The sequence below is a fragment of the Taudactylus pleione genome, unplaced genomic scaffold (assembly GCF_031769625.1).
Source record: "Taudactylus pleione unplaced genomic scaffold, aTauple2 ptg000269l, whole genome shotgun sequence".
Taxonomy (NCBI): Eukaryota; Metazoa; Chordata; class Amphibia; order Anura; family Myobatrachidae; genus Taudactylus; species Taudactylus pleione.
Window position 1 is genome coordinate 570160 of NW_028284671.1, and position 27345 is coordinate 597504.

Sequence of the window (27345 nt, forward strand, 5' to 3'; positions counted from 1 at the left end):
CTTTGTACTTGTTTTTTCCCCCACTGGTATCCGGTCACCGCGTGTCCCACCTTGGAGAAGACACGCCAACCCTGCATCCGGTTCAGGTCCAGCGGACACTCAATTTACTTGGATCCACATGCCTCAGATGCTCCTCACCTGTCAGCCGGGGTTACTCCAGAGGGGATAGCCTGTCAGGAGCCCCTCTCACGACCAGGTCCAGGCCACCTGCTGGTTGTAAGGTACTTTACCCAGATGTGACACCACAGACGGATCAAGTGAGTTTACATCCCTCATTACCAATATCATTATGACTGTATCAAGAAGATCTCCGTCTGTTCATTAATGGTTTGAGAGTTGTAATTACCGGTGTGTCAGTGCAAACCGATACATTTATTTCATTTACCACATTTAGTTCCTTGGATCATACCCGGGTATAGCAACAAGTGGTTAGACTTAAAGTTTCCATCATATGTGACTCCATGATACATTGTATCCACCGTTACTCATTGTTTCTTATCAGACTTTTATTATGGTTCCATTTTATACATTGCCACTTTGTATCATCTTCCTAGTATCTAATCCTTGGCATATGCGGCTGCTTGGTTACTGGCTAATTTTCTGACCACACATATTTATGTTTTATATTTACTATATTAATTTATTATATATTGTTTATTTTTGAGCTTCACTCTTATGGTTTACTATTTTATTCATTATCATCAAAGAGTTTTTATTATTATATTAAATCCTGCCAGTAGTACTGCGCTTCTCCTTTTTTTCTCTCTCTTTTTCCACCAGGGTTACTCTATGAAGTGCACCACCTCTTTAGAAGCAGCGGTCCTGCAGGATTTCTTCATGATTTATTTAGAATTACTTATTTAACATCTGATACCCACAGCGATTTGGCTCCCTCCATTTTTTCTTTTACAATTGGGTAATTCCCCAGAAGCCCAGTCCATGACACCCCTCCCTGCGGTGACACCCGGTGCGTGGAATAATACCATGTGCACAACAGGGGCATGGCCTCGTGGGTAGGGGGAGTGACCTCACTGGCCAAACCCTGGCCTATGGTTACCTGATTATCATCACTGGGGTGGTGGGTGTTGCTGGAGGTGCGGAGTGCCGGCTCCCTCACTGTGACAGGAGCCAAGTGCTGCACTTAATGCTACAGTGCAGCACACAGCTACTGTCAGGGAGGGGGAGCCAGCACCTTGGTGTCACCCCTCGGCGGGTGACACCAGGGCGTGGCCCGCACCACCCTTGAGACGTCACTGAGCCCAGTTTGCTCAGAGTTACATATGCAGGCTCCGCAGATGCTAAAAAGTTCAATGTCTGTGGGCGAAGCTGACTTGCCTGCACTGTAGCTGTAATCAGCCACACAGAGAGAACAGCTCAGATAAGATCAGGGTCGGACAGGCCCACAGGTGTACAGGGGATATTCCCGGTAGGCTACTCAGATGTCCAATGGTCGTGCAGTTGATCAACCCCTCTGTTTACACCCCTTTTTCGTGCAGACATTTTTAGAAGTGCACCCCAATACTTTTCATGATATATAGCATAGGGTTATGTGTAAAATCTCCCAATGTCAGAACAGGTTTGTTTACTAAGAAAAACAACCAGCAGTTGCTCTGTGCATGCTGCCTTATTTCTTGTCAGAGCCGGCCCTGGCTAAATTAGTGCCCTAGTTAAGAATTTAAGTGGTGCACCCCAAAGGATCCTGAAATAGTGTGTGGCCTCACAGAAGGGGCGTGGTCTCACTGTGGTGTGGTCCCTTCCCCACTGTGCTGCGCTCCCAGCACCCCTCACCAAGCACAGATCACAGCACAGCACACATCGCCCAGCACAGCACCCATCTACCAGCACAGTATCCCTCACCCAGCACCCCTGGCCCAGCACAGCACCCCTCACCTAGCACAGGACCCCTGTCCCAGCACAGCAGCCATCACCCCTCTCCCAGCACCCGCGCTAACCACTAGCCGTCGTCCAGGTGCCCCGTCCCTGCAAACCACCGCTGCCCGCTCACTGTTTGCCGTTGCAAGGCCTGATCAGAGCTGTCAGCTGAGCTCCAATCATGGACGCAGCACAGTGCCATAGATAATGCCCAGCCAGCAGCAGGTGCCCTGACTGTGCCTGCCCCAAACCTCTGTCGTCCCTAGGCAGGCTTGGGTGCCCCTAGGCATTTGCTTAGTTTGTCTGTATCTAGGCCCTCTGTAATAGGAGAGATTTTATTCATTGTCCTTATATCTGTGTCAGACATTAGGTGTTGTATCAGGCAAGGAACTGCTTTTAGCAATATATATATATACATACATATATATATATATATATATATATATATCTGGGCTAGGTTTAATGTGTCTTTTTCAGTAGTTTCATTTATGTTTATAATGTTGTTTGGTAATTATGTATATGTTCTGTTTTGAGTATAATACAAGGTGAAGAACGGTGGTTTATTATTCAAATATAAATGGTATATTATAAGTGACAGCTATGGTGGAATATAAATTGCTGTGTCAGGGATAGTTTAGCAATGCCCAAAGTGCACTGTTTAAGTTAAGTAAATAGTTTTTCATTGTTACAAGATATATTAAGCTGCATACACACCTATAGATATATCTGTCCAATCTGTCTGGTGGGAATGAAAATCCGGTAATGTATGGGAGCAAATAACAATAGAAATTTGTTACCAAACACTGGAAAATGGACCAGATTTTCCTTCCCATCAGACAGATTGAACAGATATATCTGTAGGTGTGTACACAACTTTACCAGATATAGTTAAGCCCAAGTAAATAGCATTATCTTCAGTTAAATCTGAAGATACACATAATAAAACACATAATAAAACACATAATAAAACACATAATAAAACACATAATAAAACACATAATAAAACACATAATAAAACACATAATAAAAGTTGTTGAGAGAATTCCAACAATATAATTGAGGCAACAGTGCCCCCTACTGACTATTAATATTATGTATATGTCCAAAAAATGACCTTTATACCTATTAAAATCCTTACTTGAGAGCTTTCAGCCTATACAAACTGTAATTCGTCAGCAAACAGGTATTATTATTATTATTATCCTTTATTTATATGGCGCCACAAGGGTTCCGCAGCGCCTTACAATGTCCATAAACATTTGAGCACACAAGAAAACAGTTATTAACAGTACAAACAATGCAGGACAGATACATGATTAATACATTGCTGCATAACACTTAGATAGGCAGCATGGTGTCGGCAAGCAAGGTTGGGGTACTGTTGAAGTATATTAAAGTATAATCAAGTGAAGGAGAAGCACATGAGGGAAGAGGGCCCTGCTCGTGAGAGCTTACATTCTAAGGGGAGGGGGCAGACAGGCAGGGGTGACACAGATGGGCTGGATACAAGGGTGACAGTAATATAACATTTATGGAAAGGTTAGTTTAAACTTAAGAGGATAGGCATTTTAGCCTTTTACTTTGCATTACCCTGGGCCAGATCTGCAGTTGGTGACCAGAGGTGCTGACTTTGAAATCCAGTTTCCGTTTTATGGGGATCGAGGCTCCTGGATGGAGAGAGTCTAACCATCTATATTTCCTGATGCTACGTAACATATTATTTTCTATTTTGTTGTTATTTTGTAATAAATAAAATTTTTATAAGATATTGTTTTGTGTGGCTTGATGAACTCTTTGTTATCCAAGAATCGTATTTTGCTCCGAGAACAGCCTCTGAGAGGGTGAGAGTGACTAAATACCTGAGCTCAAGGAAGTGGACGATATAAGTCTTTTGCATTTTTATGTTTTATTTTGTCATTCATCCAAAAAATGTAGAGTCACAGTCTTGTTTTGTCCCTGGACACCAGAAACTGAAGCAGAATTCCTTTACCTGATTAAAATGTGCTGCAAAGGTAAATTCCTAGCAGATCAGATTTCAACCTCACTACGTACATATACCTGGAGCCTCCTGCAAGAGCATTTAACCATCATTAGTCACTAGGAGTGCACTTGACAAGCTGCAATCTCTGCTTACCGGCCAACCTTCCTTACCTGTAAGTATCTTCTTCCTACTGTATGAGACAGAAGTGGATCTATAACTGAGAGAACAGGTGCAGGCTTTAGTGACAGGTAACAGGTAATGTGGAGCATTATTTTGTGTTAGTGAGAGTACAGTAGCAAGATATTGCATTACTAGGTAGGCAGACAGTCAGCAAACACCCCCTTACAAGGTGAGTGCACTGACTGTGCCAGAACACACATTCCTGGTTAGTCCACCCGGGGTAACTTAATATTTAACTAATGTTTTATCATTAAAGTCGATATTCTGGGTGGCCAACCTGTCTCTAACACCAACATATTACAGTGCACTTGAGCGTTACTCAACAAGGAAATAATCTTAAAAAAAAATAGGCGCTTATCTATCGCAGGTATCTATTGCAGACTTTTTTTATGCAGCGATGCATATTGTTCTGCAAAGTGTTTTATGGACCTAGAACTCTGAGTGACAACAGTGCAAAAAAGAAAAATGAATAATTTGTATAAACAGGGCTGTCAGGATTTGTTTTACTCTAAATGCGCTTAAGAGTGAAAATCGTCTGCAGAACTATTAGTATCTGTTTGCACTTTTAAATAGTCACATAAGTAATAATTAGATCTATGTATCTTTTTTTCATCACTAAACTGATGAGACAGTAAATGCATTATATTGTATTTTTATCCATTGTGATGTCATTTTTAAATCACACAACATAAATAAAAACTTATGATAGTTACAGTCATGACCAGTGGTCAGGTCATGTTGGGGGTGTAGATTCCTATGTCTGTATATAGTGTAATAGATGTGTATTATGATCATGTACAGTGGTCAGGTCATGTTGGGGGTGTAGTGTCCTATGTCTGTATATAGTGTAATAGATGTGTATTATGATCATGTACAGCGGTCAGGTCATGTTGGGGGTGTAGATTCCTATGTCTGTATAGGGTGTAATAGATGTGTATTATGATCATGTACAGTGGTCAGGTCATGTTGGGGGTGTAGTGTCCTATGTCTGTATATAGTGTAATAGATGTGTATTATGATCATGTACAGCGGTCAGGTCATGTTGGGGGTGTAGTGTCCTATGTCTGTATACAGTGTAATAGATGTGTATTATGATCATGTATAGCGGTCAGGACATGTTGGGGGTGTAGTGTCCTATGTCTGTCTGTATACAGTGTAACAGATGTGTATTATGGTCATGTATAGCGGTCAGGTCATGTTGGGGGTGTAGTGTCCTATGTCTGTATACAGTGTAATAGATGTGTATTATGGTCATGTATAGTGGTCAGGTCATGTTGGGGGTGTAGTGTCCTATGTCTGTATACAGTGTAATAGATGTGTATTATGGTCATGTATAGTGGTCAGGTCATGTTGGGGATGTAGTGTCCTATGTCTGTATACAGTGTAATAGATGTGTATTATGATCATGTATAGCGGTCAGGACATGTTGGGGGTGTAGTGTCCTATGTCTGTATACAGTGTAACAGATGTGTATTATGGTCATGTATAGTGGTCAGGTCATGTTGGGGGTGTAGTGTCCTATGTCTGTATACAGTGTAATAGATGTGTATTATGGTCATGTATAGTGGTCAGGTCATGTTGGGGGTGTAGTGTTCTATGTCTGTATACAGTGTAATAGATGTGTATTATGCTCATGTACAGCGGTCAGGTCATGTTAGGGGTGTAGTGTCCTATGTCTGTATACAGTGTAATAGATGTGTATTATGATCATGTACAGTGGTCAGGTCATGTTGGGGGTGTAGTGTCCTATGTCTGTATACAGTGTAATAGATGTGTATTATGGTCATGTATAGTGGTCAGGTCATGTTGGGGGTGTAGTGTCCTATGTCTGTATACAGTGTAATAGATGTGTATTATGATCATGTACAGTGGTCAGGTCATGTTGGGGGTGTAGTGTCCTATGTCTGTATACAGTGTAATAGAATTGTATTATGGTCAGGACATGTTAGGGGTGTAGTGTCCTATGTCTGTATACAGTGTAATAGATGTGTATTATGATCATGTACAGTGGTCAGGTCATGTTGTGGGTGTAGGGTCCTATATCTGTATATAGTGTAATAGATGTGTATTATGGTCATGTACAGTGGTCAGGTCATGTTGGAGGTGTAGTGTCCTATGACTGTATAAAGTGTAATAGATGTGTATTATGCTCATGTACAGCGGTCAGGTCATGTTGGGGGTGTAGTGTCCTATGTCTGTATATGGTATAATAGATGTGTATTATCATGTACAGTAGTCAGGTCATGTTGGGGGTGTAGTGTCCTATGTCTGTATACGGTATAATAGATGTGTATTATCATGTACAGTAGTAAGGTCATTTTGGGGGTGTAGTGTCCTATGTCTGTATACAGTGTAATAGATGTGTATTATCATGTACAGTAGTCAGGTCCTGTTGGGGGGTGTAGTGTCCTATGTCTGTATACAGTGTAATAGATTTGTGTTATGATCATGTACAGTGATCAGGACATGTTGGGGGTGTAGTGTCCTATGTCTGTATACAGTGTAATAGATGTGTATTATGATCATGTACAGTGGTCAGGTCATGTTGGGGGTGTAGTGTCCTATGTCTGTATACAGTGTAATAGAATTGTATTATGGTCAGGACATGTTGGGGGTGTAGGGTCCTATGTCTGTATACAGTGTAATAGATGTGTATTATGGTCATGTACAGTGGTCAGGGCATGTTGGGGGTGTAGTGTCCTATGTCTGTATACAGTGTAATAGATGTGTATTATGATCATGTACAGTGGTCAGGTCATGTTGAGGTGTAGTGTCCTATGTCTGTATACAGTGTAATAGATGTGTATTATGATTGTGTACAGTGGTCAGGTCATGTTGGGGGTGTAGTGTCCTATGTCTGTATACAGTGTAATAGATGTGTATTATGCTCATGTACAGTGGTCAGGTCATGTTGAGGTGTAGTGTCCTATGTCTGTATACAGTGTAATAGATGTATTATGATCATGTACAGCGGTCAGGACATGTTGGGGGTGTAGTGTCCTATGTCTGTATACAGTGTAATATATGTGTATTATGATCATGTACAGTGGTCAGGACATGTTGGGGGTGTAGTGTACTATGTCTGTATACAGTGTAATAGATTTGTATTTTGATCATGTTCAGTGGTCAGGACATGTTGGGGGTGTAGTGTCCTATGTCTGTATACAGCGTAATAGATGTGTATTATGGTCATGTACAGTGGTCAGGTCATGTTGGGGGTGTAGTGTCCTATGTCTTTATACAGTGTAACAGATGTGTATTATGATCATGTACAGCGGTCAGGACATGTTGGGGGTGTAGTGTCCTATGTCTGTATACAGTGTAATAGATGTGTATTATGATCATGTACAGCGGACAGGACATGTTGGGGGTGTAGTGTCCTATGTCTGTATACAGTGTAATAGATGTGTATTATGATCATGTACTGTGATCAGGTCATGTTGTGGGTGTAGGGTCCTATATCTGTATATAGTGTAATAGATGTGTATTATGGTTATGTACAGTGGTCAGGACATGTTCTGGGTGTAGTGTCCTATGTCTGTATACAGTGTAATAGATGTGAATTATGGTCATGTACAGTGATCAGGTCATGTTGTGGGTGAAGGGTCCTATATCTGTATACAGTGTAATAGATGTGTATTATGGTCATGTACAGTGGTCAGGACATGTTGGGGGTGTAGTGTCCTATGTCTGTATACAGTGTAATAGATGTGTATTATGGTCATGTACAGTGGTCAGGACATGTTGGGGGTGTAGTGTCCTATGTCTGTATACAGTGTAATAGATGTGTATTATGGTCATGTACAGTGGTCAGGTCATGCTGGGGGTGTAGTGTCCTATGTCTGTATACAGTGTAATAAATGTGTATTATGGTCATGTACAGTGGTCAGGTCATGTTGGGGGTGTAGTGTCCTATGTCTGTATACAGTGTAATAGATGTGTATTATGGTCATGTACAGTGGTCAGGACATGTTGGGGGTGTAGTGTCCTATGTCTGTATACAGTGTAATAGAATTATATTATGGTCAGGTCATGTTGGGGGTGTAGTGTCCTATGTCTGTATATAGTGTAATAGATGTGTATTATGATCATGTACAGTGGTTAGGTCATGTTGGGGGTGTAGTGTCCTATGTCTGTATACAGTGTAATAGATGTGTATTATGGTCATGTACAGTGGTCAGGTCATGTTGGGGGTGTAGTGTCCTATGTCTGTATACAGTAATAGATGTGTATTATGGTCATGTACAGTGGTCAGGTAATGTTGGGGGTGTAGTGTCCTATGTCTGTATACAGTAATAGATGTGTATTATGGTCATGTACAGTGGTCAGGTCATGTTGGGGGTGTAGTGTCCTATGTCTGTATACAGTGTAATAGATGTGTATTATGATTGTGTACAGTGGTCAGGACATGTTGGCGGTGTAGTGTCCTATGTCTGTATACAGTGTAATAGATGTGTATTACGGTCATGTACAGTGGTCAGGTCATGTTGGGGGTGTAGGGTCCTATGTCTGTATACAGTGTAATAGATGTGTATTATGGTCATGTACAGCGGTCAGGTCATGTTGGGGGTGTAGTGTCCTATGTCTGTATACAGTGTAATAGATGTGTATTACGGTCATGTACAGTGGTCAGGTCATGTTGGGGGTGTAGTGTCCTATGTCTGTATACAGTGTAATAGATGTGTATTATGATCATGTACAGTAGTCAGGTCATGTTGGGGTGTAGTGTACTATGGGCCTGTTTCAGAGCCGAACGCTCTGACCAGAGCTCTCGCTCTGAATCAGGGCCCTCCTCCATGAAAATGGTGCGGCCTCCTGGCCGATCGCATAGCTGTGCGTGACCACCCACAGCATATGCGAGCGTCCATGATGGTGTTCGCGATGGTCTTGACGCTCGCGAGCGGGTCTGAAGACCCCCCATGTCTGTATACAGTGTAATAGATGTGTATTATGATCATGTACAGTGGTCAGGTCATGTTGGGGGTGTAGTGTCCTATGTCTGTATACAGTGTAATAGAATTGTATTATGGTCAGGTCATGTTGGGGGTGTAGTGTCCTATGTCTGTATATAGTGTAATAGATGTGTGTTATGATCATGTACAGTGGTCAGGACATATTGGGGGTGTAGTGTCCTATGTCTGTATACAGTGTAATAGATGTTTATTATGATCATGTACAGTGGTCAGGTCATGTTGGGGGTGTAGTGTCCTATGTCTGTATACAGTGTAAGATGTGTATTATGGTCATGTACAGTGGTCAGGTCATGTTGGGGGTGTAGTGTCCTATGTCTGTATAGAGTGTAATAGATGTGTATTATGATCATGTACAATGGTCAGGACATGTTGGGGATGTAGTGTCCTATGTCTGTACACAGTGTAATAGATGTGTATTATGCTCATGTACAGTGGTCAGAACATGTTGGGGGGAGTAGTGTCCTATGTCTGTATACAGTGTAATAGATGTGTATTATGATCATGTACAGTGGTCAGGTCATGTTGGGGGTGTAGTGTCCTATGTCTGTATACAGTGTAATAGAATTGTATTATGGTCAGGTCATGTTGGGGGTGTAGTGTCCTATGTCTGTATATAGTGTAATAGATGTGTATTATGATCATGTACAGTGGTCAGGACATATTGGGGGTGTAGTGTCCTATGTCTGTATACAGTGTAATAGATGTTTATTATGATCATGTACAGTGGTCAGGTCATGTTGGGGGTGTAGTGTCCTATGTCTGTATACAGTGTAATAGAATTGTATTATGGTCAGGTCATGTTGGGGGTGTAGTGTCCTATGTCTGTATATAGTGTAATAGATGTGTATTATAGTCATGTACAGTGGTCAGGACATGTTGGGGGTGTAGTGTCCTTATGTCTGTATACAGTGTAATAGATGTTTATTATGATCATGTACAGTGGTCAGGTCATGTTGGGGGTGTAGTGTACTATGTCTGTATACAGTGTAATAGATGTGTATTATGCTCATGTACAGTGGTCAGAACATGTTGGGGGGAGTAGTGTCCTATGTCTGTATACAGTGTAATAGATGTGTATTATGATCATGTACAGTGGTCAGGACATGTTGGGGGGAGTAGTGATCTGTATCTGAGTATAGTGTGTTTATTGCTGAGTTGATTTAATGTAACTTAACAACTGAAACTATGTGGGATGTCATGTCAGCAAGTATGGAAGTCTGTGCAGCGGTGTCACCTGGCGCGGGGACGGATGCTAAGCCGCACACCGATGAAAAAGGGTGGTGGCCTCGTGGGCAGGGGGTATGGCTTTGCAAGCCAAACCTCCATGGTTCTGTACTTCTTACTTGGGCGGCCCAGGTGGGGGGGTGCAGGAGGTACGGGCTGCCCTGTGTGCAGTTCCGGCTCCCTCACTGTGACGGGAGCCTAGTGCTGCACTTAATACTACAATGCAGCACCTGGCTCCTGTCACTGAGGGGGAGGCTGCACCTTGGTGTCACCCCTCAGGGTGGGGGGGGGGTGACACGGGGGCTGCCCACAACCTTCCATGTGACGCCACTGATTGGGTGATGGGAATTAAAAATAACATTGTGTGCCATGCATCAATTATTAATCACATGGCAGAGATGGGGGAGGGTGAGACTAGCAAAACTGGTTGAGTTACTGCTATAGTAACAACTGTGACAATGAGTAAATACTGTGAGCACCATTTAAGAGAAAGAAAGAAGGAAAATATATAATTTATCTGCTCCCAGAAAAGATAGCGCTTGTGCTGTGTGTGTGACTAATTACAATGTATCTGTAGCAAAATGTCACAATTATGTATAAGGAAATAAGCAACTTATTCTGCCTTAACCTGAAATAAAATGTATTCTACCTACAGTATTTGACCTCTATATCGGCAGTAAAGCAAATCTATTTATTTTGTGATTACTGTTACAACCTTTCACCGCTAATTATGTTCTTTATAGGAAGAAAAAGTTTGTTTAACATGGCCTCGAAAAGGCGATATTCTGAAGCAGGTAACCAACAGTTCGTTATTAGCAAGTGACGTGCACAGTACAACGCATTTCATGGGTTTCTCATCCGGGCAATTTTTAACTAAATTGTGCATAGTACATTAGTACAAACCTTTTTTTTTTTTAAATGGCCACGGTCAGTATATTGGCCCCCTAACCATTGAAATTTTGTTTATTAACTCTATATAGCACCAGCATATTCCATTTCGCTTTTTTTATACGGTTTGCATGCCAACCCTCCACAGGGAGTCATTTCCCGCAAGTCTAAGAACTAATAACTCAGCGATGGATACAAATATACAGAATTTGTCAGTCACACCTCAGAGCTGAATTTAAAAAATATTTAATGTAAATAAATATCTGGGAGCTGCTCTAGTCTGACTGTTGTCCAGATGTTTATAGAGAACTAATGATACTGTATAAAGTAACATTATAAATAAACTTTTCTTTCCAGATCTACAAGTGATTAAGCGAGGATGTCTGCTCAAGTCTCCACCTTCCTACGTCTTTACTAAACGGGTATTATTATTATTATTATTATTATTATTATTATTATCCTTTATTTATATGGGGCCACAAGGGTTACACAGCGCCTAACAAAGTACATAAACAGTTGAACAGAAGAAGAATACAGTGACTTATACTGTATAAACATTGCTGCAATAGTAGCAGAACGGTAAAAGTCAAGGGTAAGGAGTATAGAGTACATAACATAATACATAAAAGAAAGAAAAGAGGGAAGAGGGCCCTGCTCGTGAGAGCTTACATTCTAAAAGAACGTAAACTGACATTCTGTAGAGAATAAAAGCTATGGGGATTACATTGTATAGAGTCTGGTTGGCAGCCTTAGACTTAGACTTTTAATTTCAGATGAGGGAATCTATAACACTGTACAACTTTCTCTATCAGGAACACAGCTCAATGAACATAAGAATATGTTGGGTATGTACATGGGTGCAGGTCATGATGAACGGAGGTTTTGGGGCCCCTTTATCATTAACTACTTGCAGCATATTCACTGAAAACACCCCTTTTCGGGGGCTAACCGCAAATAGAGGGAGATGTACTAAGCCTTGGATAGAGACAAAGTGGAGACAGATAAAGTACCAACCAATTAGCTCCTGTCAGCTTGCAGGCTGTGTTTTAAAAATGAAAATTAGATGCTCCCAACCTCTCTGTCTGAACTTAACCCACCCCCCTTAGTGCCTAACCCTCCCCCTAATGTCTGTCACAAGCCACCGTGCTGCCAATGCTGTGCAGGGTGAATGCTGGGCAAACATTCGCTGAAGTCTCCTCCTTCATCCTGTTAGGATCTGTGGTTGCAGCAAATTGTTTGCAGTTCCAGCCTTAGTTGCTACTGAGGCTCTGCACTAATTACTGCCTGTCTGTTTGCAGGATCAGGTGCACACTATTTGATTCTCCTGTCTGTGTACAGCCCAGCTGCACACTAGTCATTAGGGAGTCTTGCTCTGGTTGGGCCCTGTTTCTGTTAAATTCCAGCCAGCCCTTCACTCCATGCTGATGATAGCGTTTCTCAAGTTTCCGGTTGTGCCCAGTCTCCTGTTTGTCAGTCGAGTTCCAGAATCCTGTTTTGCTTTGTTTACCCGCTGCAGTTTGTTCCATCCAGGCAGTCCGGCTCGCACACTGTCTACTAGTGCTGCTTGTGTGATCTAGGTGGCACGCTGTGCATTCTCATCTTGGGGTGCATGCCAGCGTCTGAAGGGTGCAGTCTGGCACACCATCGCTAGTGTCAACCTGGCGATATTGGCTACACCTCAGCGTCCAAAGTGCGCAGTCCGGCTCACCATTGCCAGGGTCAACCCGGCGACATTGGCCTGACCTCAGCATTCAAAGTGCGCAATCTAGCGCACCATCGCCAGTGTCAACCCGGTGGCATTGGTCACACCTTAGCATCTAAACTGTGCAATCTGGTGCACCACCGCCAATGTCAACCCGGCGATATTGGTCTCATCTCAGTTTCTAAAGTGCGCAATCCAACGCACCACCACCAGTGTCAACCCGACACTGGTTGCACTTCTACGCCCATGGGCATATTACACCAAAGACTTACCAGCCCTCAAAGCTGCCTCCACAGCCCAAAGGCTGCATCCAGCCCTCAAGGCTGCCACCACAGCCCAAAGGCTGCATCACACCCTTGGCCCTCAGGCCACAACTAGTCAAGGCATACCGGCCCTCAAGGCTGCTCCCACAGCCCAAAGGCTGCATCTCACCCTTGGCCCTTGGGCCACAGCTAGCCAAGTCACACCCAGCCCTCAAGGCTGCTGCATGGCCGCATCCAGCCAAGGTATACCAGCCCTCAAAGCTGTTGCAGGACTAATTCCCTATGGTCATGCCCAAGCCTTAACATTATCACCGGCCACACATTACGGGAATTTTTTCTTTAATCTTTTTTTGCATAATCCCTGCCCATAAGAAAGGAACAGTCCATTAATCCAGCCCATGTCTTGGCAGCACAGATTCAAGTGCTCACGCAAAGAGTGCTCACCTTACATGTGGAGGACATTCTGACTTCTGTCACTGATACAGTTCTAAAGAGCCCAAAATGAACGTTCCTGATAGATTTTCTGAAGATCATACCCGTTTCCTGAACTTTCAGGAGAGTTGTAAATTCTACTTTCGTCTCAGACCTTTGTCCTCTGGATCCGAGACTAAGAGTGTTGGTTTAGTGATTTCACTCCTACAAGGGGATCCACAGACATGGGCATTCAGTCTGTCTCTGGCACAGCCTGCGCTTCAGTTGATGCCTTCTTCAAGACCCTAGGATAATTGTATGCAGACCCAGACATTAACACTCTGGCCGAGTCCAATCTACAGGCTCTTCGACAGGGGACAAGACCCGCAGAAGATTATTCTTCAGATTTCCAGAGGTGGGTGGTGAAATCTGGATGGAACGATCTGGCCTTGCGAAGTAAATTTCGTCTGGGTCTCTCAGATGCCATCAAAGATGTTTTAGTCAGAATCTCTAGATGACTTGATATCTTCCACCATCCGTATTGACTGGCGCCTCCGCAAAAGCAGGAGGAAATGCAGTCTCTCAGTGGAGCCACCCAAAGAGAGACAAAGAAGTCAGACCCAGGGCCTCTGTTTAGACTGTGGTTATAGAAGTCATCCATTGAAGTCCTGTCCTCACAGGCCAGTAAAAGGTCGGGTCTAAGTGTAAATGAGGAGTTACACTTAGACCTAGCACCTATTTCCTCAAAAAATTCTATTCTGGTTCCTGCGGTGGTGCATCTGTCTCAATCCGCCCATTCCGTCTCTGCATTCGTGGATAGTGGAGCTGCTGGAAACTTTATGGATCTTTCCTTCTTCCATTCTTTAGGTCTGTCAGCAGCCCCTTTGCTTCAAGAAGTTCTTATCTGTGGTTTGGACGGTGGTTTGGTGGCTGACGGCATCATTAAATTCAAGACACCACCTCTTCGTCTTTCCATGGGGATTATACATTCTGAGATGAACTCCTTCATGTTGCTCCAGTGTCCTCTTGCTCCCATCATCTTGGGTCTCTTATGGCTCAAGACTCACAATCCCACCCTGGATTGGATCTCAGGAGATATCATGAAGTGGAATCCGGTAGGTCACGCCCGTTGTATGTCAACTCCTATCTGGGTGATCCTTCCCTCAATCTCTGAATCTCTTCCTCGTCTTCCAGCTCAATACTATCTTTGCTGACGTATTTTCTAAGTCCAAGGCTAATTCTCTACCACCTCATTGTCCATACGATTGTGCCATACATCTGTCACCAGGAGCCAGGTTACCCAAGGGTCGCCTCTATTCTCATTCTATTCCCAAGAATAAGGTCATAGAATAGTATATTGAGGATGCCTTGGCCAAGGGATTCATCCATCCTTCTAAATCTCCAGTAAGGGTAGGTTTTTTCTTCATCCAGAAGAAGGATTGCTCTTGTATTGACTACAGAGCACTGAACGAGATTACCGTCAAAAACTCGTACCCTTTACCCCAGCTCCGGCAGGCCACCATCTTTTCCAAGATTGATCTTCGAGGAGCCTATAATTTGATCTGGATTAAAGCCGGAAATGAGTGGAAGATGGTGTTCAGCACACATACTGGACATTACGAGTATCTTGTTATGCCGTTTCGGTTGGCCAATGCCCCAGCAGTGTTCCAAGATTTCCTTAATGATGTCCTCTGAGAGTTCCTGGGCAAATTTGTGGTCTTGTGTAGACTTAGAGAAAATCTGTTGTTTGCCAAATTGGAGAAGTGTGAATTTCATGTGGAGCAAGTATCTTTTCTTGGATAAGGCATTTCTCCCCGTGGCTTCTCCATGGATCCTGGGAAAGTGAAAGCAGTCATGGAGTGGGTCAAGCCTACCTCTTTGAAAAGGTGTCCAGTGATTCCTGGGATTCTCCAATTACTAATCGGAGATTTATTGGCTCTTTTCCACCACTGTTGCCCCCATAGTGGAGTTAACCAAGACAGGTGCAGATACCTCCAACTGGCCTTCTCAGGCTCTCCGGGCATTTGAACTTCTTAAACTTGCTTTCACCAATGCATCCAGATGCATCCAGATCCAGGTCAGCCTTTTGTTATTGAAGTGGATGCCTCTGAGGTCAGAGCTGGAGCTATTCTCTCTCAGAAGGATCCGTTGGATGGAACACTTCATCTGTGTGCGTTCTTTTCAGGCAAATTTTCCTCAGCCGAATGTAATTACGACATTGGCAACAGGGAGCTGCTTGCCATCAAGTTGACTTTCAAAGATTGGAGACATTGGCTTGAGGGAGCCAAACACCAGATCTCGATCCTTACTGACCTCAAGAATTTGGCGTACATTGAGTCGGCCAAAAGACTCAACTCCAGGCAAGCACGTTGGGCATTATATTTTACCAGGTTTAACTTCCTCATCTCTTTTCGCCCTGGGTCTAGAAACATCAAAGCTGACGCACTGTCCTGGAGCTTTGCCCCAGTCCAGCTGGATACTGTGGTGAAAGAGCCCATCATTCCCAGTTCCTGTATTCACGTGGCTTTCTCTCGGAACCTGGCTGAGGATCTATCTAGATTTCAAGCGGAGTCTCCTCCCGGTAGACCATCCAATTGTGTTTGTCCCTGAGGGCCTGAGGAAGGCCGTCTTGCAGGACTTCCATGTGAGGCGAGCCTTTGGACATCCAGGCATCAATAAAACCACTGAGTTAATTTCTCGTGCTGTCTGGTGTCCGTCCTCGTCTTCAGACGTTCGAGAGTTCGTTCTGGCATGTGAGATTTGTGCTCGTAATAAGACTCCTCAGACTCCGCCTTCAGGATTACTGCTCCCTCTTTCTACACCTAGGAGACTCTGGACACACATTGCGATGGACTTCATTGTAGATCTACCTCGCTCTGCTCAGTGCTCCATAATTTGGACCATCGTTGAACGCTTCAGCAAGATTTATCCCAAAGAAACCAGAATATCCCGCACAGGAATAATAACCACTGTTATATTTCACATCTAAAAGTTAAACCAGCAATAGGTAACATATATATCATATCTTATATCATAATTTTATCATACCATAAATTTTATATGCTGGAGGTGCTTCCTGGAATCGAGTAACTAGAACTCAAAAAGTAACAATAATTGGAAAAACCAATCATAAGTATAGTGATTCCTTTGTGGGGCACTCTTTTGTACATAAATGATTTGTTAGTATAATTAAAAATTAGCTTTTAATATATTTCCAATAAAAGAATAGGGATTTGTTGTGCTCATTTATAAAATATCTAATTGTGCTCCCTAAGCAATTAATCTCATGAATTTATAAAAGTATATCTATTATAAGAATTAGCATAAAGTATGTGGTGACTATGCTTGTTTGAATTCATATGCTCATATAGCTCCTGATGGGTACATAATATATTATAATAGCAGGGTCAGGTACAGTTCGTATGACATATAAAAATTGTAAATAATAATTGGAAATAACTCATAAATTAGAACTGTATGTAATAATAACTACTCGGTCATTTGATATACATCTATACATTGAGTGTGATAATAGCGTGTCTGCTGAGTATCATCCCAAATTTATATACCATGTACTGTATGGCCAAACACAAACACATATGCAAATGATCCCCGGCTTGCAACAAATTATTTAATCCTATTGCCGGGTTGGATACTACCTCAATGTAACCAAAAATATATAAATTTACACATGAAATGCTAGCAGAGTACTCTGAAAAAAGGGGAGAGCAAAGACCACCCTGTAGGCGTAAATATCCCAGATGACCTGATACTGATTTATATCAGGATAGCAATCCCGGATGACATACTTAAATTATAAACTACTATCGGCAGATAATATCATGTTGTGTCACATAACCCCATAGAAATTTAAATAGTAAGTACGGAGTACAAGTACCTGGTCCCCTCTGCTGTCCAGGGTCTTCTATGAGCGGACACCTGGATGAGAGAGGGATCAGGAATAACTCTGATAGAAAATAAAGGGAGAGGTGGGGGGACACCGATCCGTACGTGGTGTTAGGCAGTGTCTGTTGCTGGCATATTTTGTCCCTCTGCCCAAATTGCCATCTGCCAAAGAACTTTCTGTCTTATTTTTGGAACATATCTTTCATTTGCATGGACTTCCTAGAGACATCATTTCCGACCGTGGGACACAATTCATTGCGCAGTTCTGGAGATGTTTCTGCGCTTCATTAGGCATCAGTCTCAGCTTGTCTTCAGGTTATCACCCACAGTCCAATGGGCAGATGGAACGTGCTAATCAAACCTTGGAGAAATATCTATGTTGCTATGTCTCGAAGTGTCAGAACGATCTGCCCATGGCTGAGTTTGCGTCCAACAACTTCTGTCATTCAGCATCTTCAGTCTCTCCATTCTTTTGTGTGACTGGGCAGCATCCTCGAGCCAATTCTTTTGACTTCAGTTCCTCCAGTTCCTCTGATTCATCAACAGTTTCCAGACCTTGGGGAATTTGGACCAAGGTACATTGTAATCTCCTCAAGGCCTCTCTCCATTCTAAGAGCTTGGCAGACAGACACCGGAGGTCTTGCACCTTCAGGAGGTGTGACTTGATCTGGATGTCTACTAGGAATATCAAACTCCGGCAGCCTGCTCACAAGTTGGGCCTTCGGTTCATTGGTCCACTCCGGATCATTTCCCAGGTTAACCCAGTGGCCTTCAAAACCTCCAATTGCCAAATTCGTTGAGGATCAGCAACACCTTTCAGGCCTCTTTATTAAAGCCAGTGCATAGATCGGATAAATTTGGAGGCAGAGTTTCTTCCTGGCCTGCTCCAGTGGTGATCCATGGTCAAAAGGAGTTTGTGGTGGAGAGGATTCTTGACTCTAGAGTCTCCAGGGGATGGATGCAATTTCTGGTCCATTTGAAGGGCTACGGTCCAGAAGAATGTTCATGGATTCAGAGAGATGCCTTACATGCTCCCAGGCTGAAGAAGATATTTTTTCAGGAATTTCCATTTAAACCAGGCTCTAGGGGTTCTTCAACCCCGCGTCAAGGGGAGGGTACTGTCACAAGCCGCCGCGCTGCCAATGCTGTGCGGTGTGACCGCCGGGCAAGTGTTCGCTGAAGTCTCCTCCTTCCTCCTGTTAGGATCTGTGGTTGCAGCATATTGTTTGCAGTTCCAGCCTTAGTTGCTACTGAGGCTCTGCACTAATTACTGCCTGTCTGTGTGCAGTATCAGGTGCACACAAATTGATTCTCCTGTCTGTGCACAGCCTAGCTGCACTAGTCTGTCATTAGGGAGGCTTGCTCTGGTTGGGCCCTGTTTCTGTTAAATTCCAGCCAGCCCTTCACTCCATTCTGGTGATAGCGTTTCTCAAGTTTCCAGTTGTGCCCAGTCTCCTGTTTGTCAGTCGAGTTCCAGAATCCTGTTTTGCTGTGTTTACCCGCTGGCATCTGTTCCATCCAGGCGGTCCGGCTCGCACACTGTCTGCTAGTGCTGCTTGTATGATCTAGGTGGCACGGCGTGCATTCTCATCCTGGGCGCATTCCAGCGTCCGGTGGCTAGTGTCAACCCGGCGACATTGACAACACCTCAGCGTCCAAAGTGCGCAGTCTGGAGCACCATCACCAGTGTCAACCCGGCGACATTGGCCGGACCTCAGCATCCAAAGTGTGCAGTCCGGCGCACCATTGCTAGTGCCAACCCGCTGATATTGGCCGCACCTCAGCATCCAAAGTGCGCAGTCCAGAACACCATCGTCAATGTCAACCCTGCAACATTGGCCGCACCTTAGCATCGAAAGTGCACAAGCCAGCGCACCACCACCAGTGTCAACCTGGCGACACTGGTCACACCTCCATGCCCTTGGGCATATTACACCAGAGACTTACCAGCCCTCAAGGCTGCCTCCACAGTCCAAAGGCTGCATCAAGCCCTCAAGGCTGCCACCACAGCCCAAACGCTGCATCACACCATTGGCCCTCAGGCCACAATTAGCCAAGTCATACCCAGCCCTCAAGGCTACTGCACGGCCGCATCCAGCCAAGGTATACCAGCCGTCAAGGCTGTTGCAGGACTAATTCCCTATGGTCATGCCCAAGCCTAAACAGTGTCTAACCCTCCCCTTCCCTGAACCCTAAACCTAACCCTCCCCCCTTAGTGCCTAACCCTCCCCCTAGTGCCTAATCCTATCCCTCCCCTAACCCCCGATATTTACCTTCGGGATTCCGATGCTGGGGGAAACGATGCTGTCGGATTACCAAGCTTCGGGATGCGTGTGCTTATTCATACAATGGGCCGATATGATCGCATTCGGCAATGCGATCATGGGAGATAATATTGCGCCAAGATTGCATCGCAAAAGTGATCATTGATAAATGGGCCCCTTTGTCTGATGAAAGAAGTCAGCACATAGATTTATATATTATAGCATTCAACAGATTCATGATGGATTAGACAGTTCAAGAGCACTAAATGATATTATGGTCAGCAGTCTCCCAAACAAGAACTTGTGTTGTAAAGTTTGACCACCAAATTCCTATTCTTGTGATGGACCTGAAGGCAGTTTGAACCATATAAGGCAGCTGGGCAGAATGTTACCATCGTCTTAATGGAGTATGCCTCCCATTCTCTTACATTGCGCTGTGCTCCAGTTTTCTCAAGTTAAGCTCAGTCCTGTTGTCAGTGTACGTTTCTTATAGTCCACAGTTCCGCAGAAAAATGTTGGGCAATAAGATAAAGAGATTACATAGTGGAGGAGGAATCTGAGAGCCAGTCAGGGGTGTTAGTATTATGGAGAAAGGGTGAAGATTTGGGTATCAGGTGACAGGGGCAGTTTATGGGCTATGGCAGAAATGCTCCCTGTAACTCAGGGTGTAACTATTATAGCCTTGTTATATATAATGATGCATCCTCTGTGCTGATAGGACACTTTCATATTTCAGAACTCATGGAAAAGACGATTATTCAAACTCTACAAATCTCTCACTGACTTCTCCTATATCATCAGTTACTATGAATATGACGGAATGTCTGAGAACTGGAAAGGGGAGATTAATGTCAGCAGGTATGTGCCCACTGTAACAAGAATCAAACGTGTCATTAAAGACAAATATACTGTCTAGATTGTAAGCTCCTAGGAGCAGGGTCCTCCTTCCCAATGTCTCACAGCCTTCTTCTCTAGCACTTCTATTACAGCCTTCACCTTCCCAGCTGTACTGTGTATGGAGAATTGTGTTGCTAATTGTTACTTGTGTTGTTTATAATTTGGTTACTGTATTGTAATGTAAAGTTCTGTGTACCCTTTACTGTATGTACGGCGCTGTGGACCACTTGTGGCACCCTATAAATAAAATGTAATAATAATACTGCAACAGAGTGTTTCTGTGTGGGTGCTACATCTGTTGCAGTGGGTGGGAGAGTACTTCCACTTTTGCAGAGGTTAGGAGAGTGCCCCCCTGTTGCAGCAGTGGGTAGAGTGCCCCCCTCCCTGTTGCAGATGTTGGTAGAGGGCTCCCCTTGTTGCAGGGGTTGGTAGAGTGCTCCCTTGTTGCAGGGGTTGGTAGAGTGGTCCCCTGTTGCAGTGGTTGGTAGAGTGCTCCCCTGTTGCAGTGGTTGGCAGAGTGCCTCCCTGTTGCGCAGTGGGTAGAGTGCTACCCCTATGGCAGTGGTTGATATAGTGCCCCCCCCCATTGCAGTGGTTGGTAGAGTGCTCCCCTGTTGCAGTGGTTGGTAGAGTGCCTCCCTGTTGCGCAGTGGGTAGAGTGCTCCCCTATGGCAGTGGTTGGTGTAGTGCCTCCCCCCCACTGTTGCAGTGGTTGGTAGAGGGCTCCCCCTGTTGCAGTGGTTGGTAGAGTGCTCCCCTGTTGCAGAGGTTGGGAGCGGGCTCCCCTTGTTGCAGAAATTGGTAGCGTGCTCCCCTGTTGCAGTGGTTGGTAGAGGGCTCCCCCTATTGCAGTGGTTGGTAGAGGGCTCTCCTGTTGCAGAGGTTGGGAGAGGGCTCCAGAGCTGTGGGTGAGTTTGCTCTCATAGAGGGTGACAGTGCTCCCCCCCTATAAATGAGGGTGGAAGTGTAACGCCTAAAGCAGAGTGGTTTGTAGACCCCAAGTAGATGTGTTCCTCCCCCCACTCAAAGTGGCAGGGAATATCTATCATTAAATAGCCAGTTACTCAGGGGTATTTTTACTAAAGTGCAGGTTATTAGAAGTGGAGATGTTGCCCATAGCAACCAGATTGTAGCTATTATCTTCCAGAAGAGAGGTTCTCAAACTCAGGTCATCAGGACCCCACACAGGTCACATTTCCCAGGTCACCCTGCAGCTGCATAGCTGGAGTCATTAGTCACTACCACATTTAAAAAGTTCCACAGGTGGAGCTAATGATTTCACTTGTGATTCTGTGAGGAGACCTGGAAAACATGCACTATTTGGGGTCCTGAGGACCGAGTTTGAGGACCTGTGTTCTGGAAGGTGCTAGATTAATGTTATGGTGCATAAACACGGTAAGATTTCTCTTCAGATCTGAACGATAACGATTTAAAAAATCGTTTAATCGTTCATATCTGAAGGAAAATCTAACATATCTGTCAGATGAACGATTTGAACGATGCACGTTCCCGATGGTCAGATAACGATATCTGACATCTGATGTGTTTGCAGTCAGACTAGGACGATTCCATTCATTTTAATGCAGTCAAAAATTGTTTAATCGTTCAAATCTTTGGTAAAATCATTCAAATCGTTCATCTGACAGATCTGACAAATCTGACCGTGTGTATGCTCCATAAGAAGTAGAATATGATTAGTTGCTATGGGCAACGTCTCCACTTCTGAAAACGTGCACTTTAGTAACCCCTCAGTGTTCATACATGATACTGATCTGCATGTATCTGGTTTTTGTAAGAAGGTGATTTTACACCTTTTTTTTACACATTTATCCAGTACTGGTGATCAAATAAATAAAAAACCTGATTATTTTTTATGAACAAAAGAATTCTATCTGCACAGATACCTATAGAACATGTAGAACAGTTTTCATAAATGTCCCCCCATAATTTGGGGTAAATGTGACACTTTGCCATTCTCTTTTCAGTATAAAAGCTGTAGAACTAGGAACAAATATGACAGACAGGAACATGGCCACCATCCTGAAGCTTTTCGGCACATCTGCCAAAAACATCCTGTGCATCAAGACCGAGTGTCGTAATTACTATCTGCTGGATGACTCTGTGTAAGTTCCCTGGAAGTCTGTACACACTACAACACTATTAGGGGGGAGTGGTGTATTGTCCCATAGCAACCAATCAGCTGCTAGCTCTTATTTCATAGAATGTACTAGATAGATGATAACTAGAATCTCATTGGGCAACAAATCCCTATCCTGTATCTCAGTAGCTTCATTCTATGAGCGGAACACTGTATTATTTGTTACATTCTGTCATTGTTATTATGTGAAACAACAGTGTTATTATAGTATCTGACAGCAGCACACACATTACTAGTCAGACATGAGTTATAACAATGATATTGTATTGAACCCACTTAGCTGACAATAAAAACAACTGTGTGTACAGAACAATGATACAAACATTCTGTTCAGTTTCAATGTTTAGATGGGAGAAAGAGGCAGAACTTGTTTCTGGGTATGGCCGGCGTGTCAGTCACTTAAATCTCTCCTATAAACAAAGTCTTAGGGGTATAATTACTAAAGTGTGGGTTTTTAGAAGTGGAGATGTTGCCCATAGCAACCAATCAGATTCTACTTAACATGTAACTAGCACCTTCTGGAAGATAATAGCTGGAATCTGATTGGTTGCTATGGGCAAAATCTCCCACTTCAGTAAATATGGTACTTGTGGTACTTGTGTACTTTACAGACTCATTGCAGAGAGAACCTTCACGGAGAGGAGCCTGACGTCATTAGCCAGTGTCCAGCGTCATTCCCAGTGTCCAGCGTCATTTCCTACCATCCAAGTGGGCATAGAGGGGGAATATAACCTTGTGGTGAGGGGACAACTATCTTCTTTAGGTGGGGACAACTTTCGGTACTTGGGTATGTAAAGTACATAGGTACCATTTAAAACATTCATTGGGTTCTCTCTGCAATGAGTCCGTAAAGTACACAAGTACCGTATATATACCGGTTACAGTGAGGTCTGCCTGCTCCTGTCAGTGTATAGTGGCTGTGCTCTCTGGGGCAGACTAACGGCCTCTATGGGTACTGGAAATGAGGGCACGGCGGGGCGTTGCTGTATCCGCCTTACACCCTGCAGCAGCGATAACACTGTACAAGGAAATACTTTACATTTGTTTCCTTTCTAAAAATAGTCACTTTACTAATATTAGGTCAAGAAAATATGAATATGACTTCAGCATGTTTTCATTATCTGCAGTATCTGAACCACACTACTTGCGCCGTATGTACGTTGGTAACACAGTCATAGTGAGAAGCAATGTTACACTAATCTGATATTTTCTTGATACAACATAAACAGTTGTCTCAATTCAATTAATCACAAATAAGACACAAAACTAAACAACATACAGCAACTGAAAGTCCTCTCACATCGTAGCCTATTCATGAGAGCGCTGTCTCTGTGCCTGTCTCTGTGCTCCTCATCTGTCCAACAGTAGTCAGCAAACATAGACGCGTTTCGCCTACCCTGATATCTTCCTTCCATTGCTGACATGTCCTGGTTGTATCGCTCGGTGAGCTCGTCACTCACTGCACCGCAGATGTCAGGGAAGACGTCCACTCACTCACTGTGCTCATCACTCGCTGCACCGCAGCCATCAGGGAAGACGTCCACTCACTCACCGCGCTCATCACTCACTGCATCGCAGCTGTCAGGGAAGACGTCCACTCACTCACCGTGCTCATCACTCGCTGCACCGCAGCTGTCAGGGAAGACGTCCACTCACTCACCGCGCTCATCACTCACTGCATCGCAGCTGTCAGGGAAGACGTCCACTCACTCACCGTGCTCATCACTCACTGCACCGCAGCTGTCAGGGAAGACGTTAACTCACTCACCGTGCTCGTCACTCACTGCATCGCAGCTGTCAGGGAAGACGTTCACTCACTCACCGTGCTCATCACTCACTGCACCGCAGCTGTCAGGGAAGACGTTCACTCACTCACCGTGCTCGTCACTCACTGCACCGCAGCTGTCAGGGAAGACATTCACTCACTCACCGTGCTCGTCACTCACTGCATCACAGCTGTCAGGGAAGACGTTCACTCACTCACTGTGCTCGTCACTCACTTCATCGCAGCTGTAAGGGAAGACGTCCACTCACTCACCGCGCTCATCACTCACTGCATCGCAGCTGTCAGGGAAGACGTAAACTCACTCACCGTGCTCGTCACTCGTTGCATCACAGCTGTCAGGGAAGACGTTCACTCACTCACCGTGCTCGTCACTCACTGCATCGCAGCTGTCAGGGAAGACGTCCACTCACTCACCGTGCTCATCACTCACTGCACCGCAGCTGTCAGGGAAGACGTAAACTCACTCACCGTGCTCGTCACTCACTGCACCACAGCTATCAGGGAAAACGTCCACTCACTCACCGTGCTCGTCACTCACTGCACCGCAGCTGTCAGGGAAAACATTTACTCACTCAATGCGCTCGTCACTCACTGCAACGCAGCTGTCAGGGAAGATGTCCACTCACTCACCGTGCTCGTCACTCGCTGCATCGCAGCTGTCAGGGAAGACGTTCACTCACTCACCGTGCTCGTCACTCGCTGCACCACAGCTGTCAGGGAAAACATTCACTCACTCAATGCGCTCGTCACTCACTGCAACGCAGCTGTCAGGGAAGACGTCCACTCACTCACCGTGCTCGTCACTCGCTGCATCGCAGCTGTCAGGGAAGACGTTCACTCACTCACCGTGCTCGTCACTCACTGCACCGCAGCTGTCAGGGAATACGTTCACTCACTCACCGTGCTCGTCACTCGTTGCATCACAGCTGTCAGGGAAGACGTTCACTCACTCACCGTGCTCGTCACTCACTGCATCGCAGCTGTCAGGGAAGACGTCCACTCACTCACCGTGCTCGTCACTCACTGCACCGCAGATGTCAGGGAAGACGTCCACTCATTCACTGTGCTCATCACTCGCTGCACCGCAGCTGTCAGGGAAGATGTCCACTCACTCACCGCGCTCATCACTCACTGCATCGCAGCTGTCAGGGAAGACGTCCACTCACTCACCGTGCTCATCACTCACTGCACCGCAGCTGTCAGGGAAGACGTTAACTCACTCACCATGCTCGTCACTCACTGCACCGCAGCTGTCAGGGAAAACATTCACTCACTCAATGCGCTCATCACTCACTGCAACGCAGCTGTCAGGGAAGACGTCCACTCACTCACCGTGCTCGTCACTCGCTGCATCGCAGCTGTCAGGGAAGACATTCACTCACTCACCGTGCTCGTCACTCGCTGCACCGCAGCTGTCAGGGAAGACGTTCACTCAATCACCGTGCTCGTCACTCGTTGCATCACAGCTGTCAGGGAAGATGTTCACTCACTCACCGTGCTCGTCACTCACTGCATCGCAGCTGTCAGGGAAGATGTTCACTCACTCACCGTGCTCGTCACTCACTGCATCGCAGCTGTCAGGGAAGACGTTCACTCACTCACCGTGCTCGTCACTCACTGCACCGCAGCTGTCAGGGAAGACGTTCACTCACTCACCGTGCTCGTCACTCACTGCACCGCAGCTGTCAGGGAAGACGTTCACTCACTCACCGTGCTCGTCACTCGTTGCATCGCAGCTGTCAGGGAAGACGTTCACTCACTCACCGTGCTCGTCACTCGTTGCATCCCAGCTGTCAGGGAAGACGTTCACTCACTCACCGTGCTCGTCACTCACTGCTTCGCAGCTGTCAGGGAAGACGTTCACTCACTCACCGTGCTCATCACTCACTGCACCGCAGCTGTCAGGGAAGACGTTCACTCACTCACCGTGCTCGTCACTCACTGCACCGCAGCTGTCAGGGAAGACGTTCTCTCACTCACCGTGCTTGTCACTCACTGCACCGCAGCTGTCAGGGAAGAAGTCCACTCACTCACCGTGCTTGTCACTCACTGCACCGCAGCTGTCAGGGAAGACGTTCACTCACTCACCGTGCTTGTCACTCACTGCACCGCAGCTGTCAGGGAAGAAGTCCACTCACTCACCGTACTTGTCACTCACTGCACCGCAGCTGTCAGGGAAGACGTTCACTCACTCACCGTGCTCGTCACTCACTGCACCGCAGCTGTCAGGGAAGACGTCCACTCACTCACCGTGCTTGTCACTAACTGCACCGCAGCTGTCAGGGAAGACGTTCACTCACTCACCGTGCTTGTCACTCACTGCACCGCAGCTGTCAGGGAAGACGTCCACTCACTCACCGTGCTCGTCACTCACTGCATCGCAGCTGTCAGTGAAGATGTCCACTCACTCACCGTGCTCGTCATTCACTGCACCGCAGCTGTCGGGGAAGACGTTCACTCACTCACCGGGCTCGTCACTCGCTGCATCGCAGCTGTCAGGGAAGACGTCCACTCACTCACCGTGCTTGTCACTCGCTGCACCGCAGCTGTCAGGGAAGACGTCCACTCACTCACCGTGCTCGTCACTCGCTGCACCGCAGCTGTCACGGAAGACGTCCACTCACTCACCGTGCTCGTCACTCGCTGCATCACAGCTGTCAGGGAAGACGTTCACTCACTCACCGTGCTCGTCACTCACTGCATCGCAGCTGTCAGGGAAGACGTCCACTCACTCACAGCGCTCATCACTCACTGCATCGCAGCTGTCAGGGAAGACGTCCACTCACTCACCGTGCTCGTCACTCGCTGCACCGCAGCTGTCAGGGAAGACGTTCACTCAC

General features: G+C 45.4%; 1 protein-coding gene across 5 annotated transcripts in view; it reads left to right on the forward strand.

Moving 5' to 3' along the window:
- Positions 1 to 3941: 3941 nt before the first annotated feature.
- The window catches only part of LOC148513799 (pleckstrin homology domain-containing family S member 1-like), a 110429-nt gene continuing 87025 nt past the window's right edge, over positions 3942 to 27345 (forward strand). For 4 of the 5 annotated variants that reach the window (XM_088481348.1, XM_088481350.1, XM_088481349.1 and 1 more), the window contains exons 1-5: positions 3942 to 4025; positions 10974 to 11024; positions 11476 to 11540; positions 20401 to 20522; positions 22547 to 22684. In XM_088481348.1, the coding sequence (XP_088337474.1) occupies positions 10994 to 11024; positions 11476 to 11540; positions 20401 to 20522; positions 22547 to 22684 (356 nt within the window). In that variant the 5' untranslated portion in view covers positions 3942 to 4025; positions 10974 to 10993. The remainder of the gene's footprint in view (positions 4026 to 10973; positions 11025 to 11475; positions 11541 to 20400; positions 20523 to 22546; positions 22685 to 27345) is intronic. The other variant, XM_088481352.1, reaches the window with a different exon arrangement.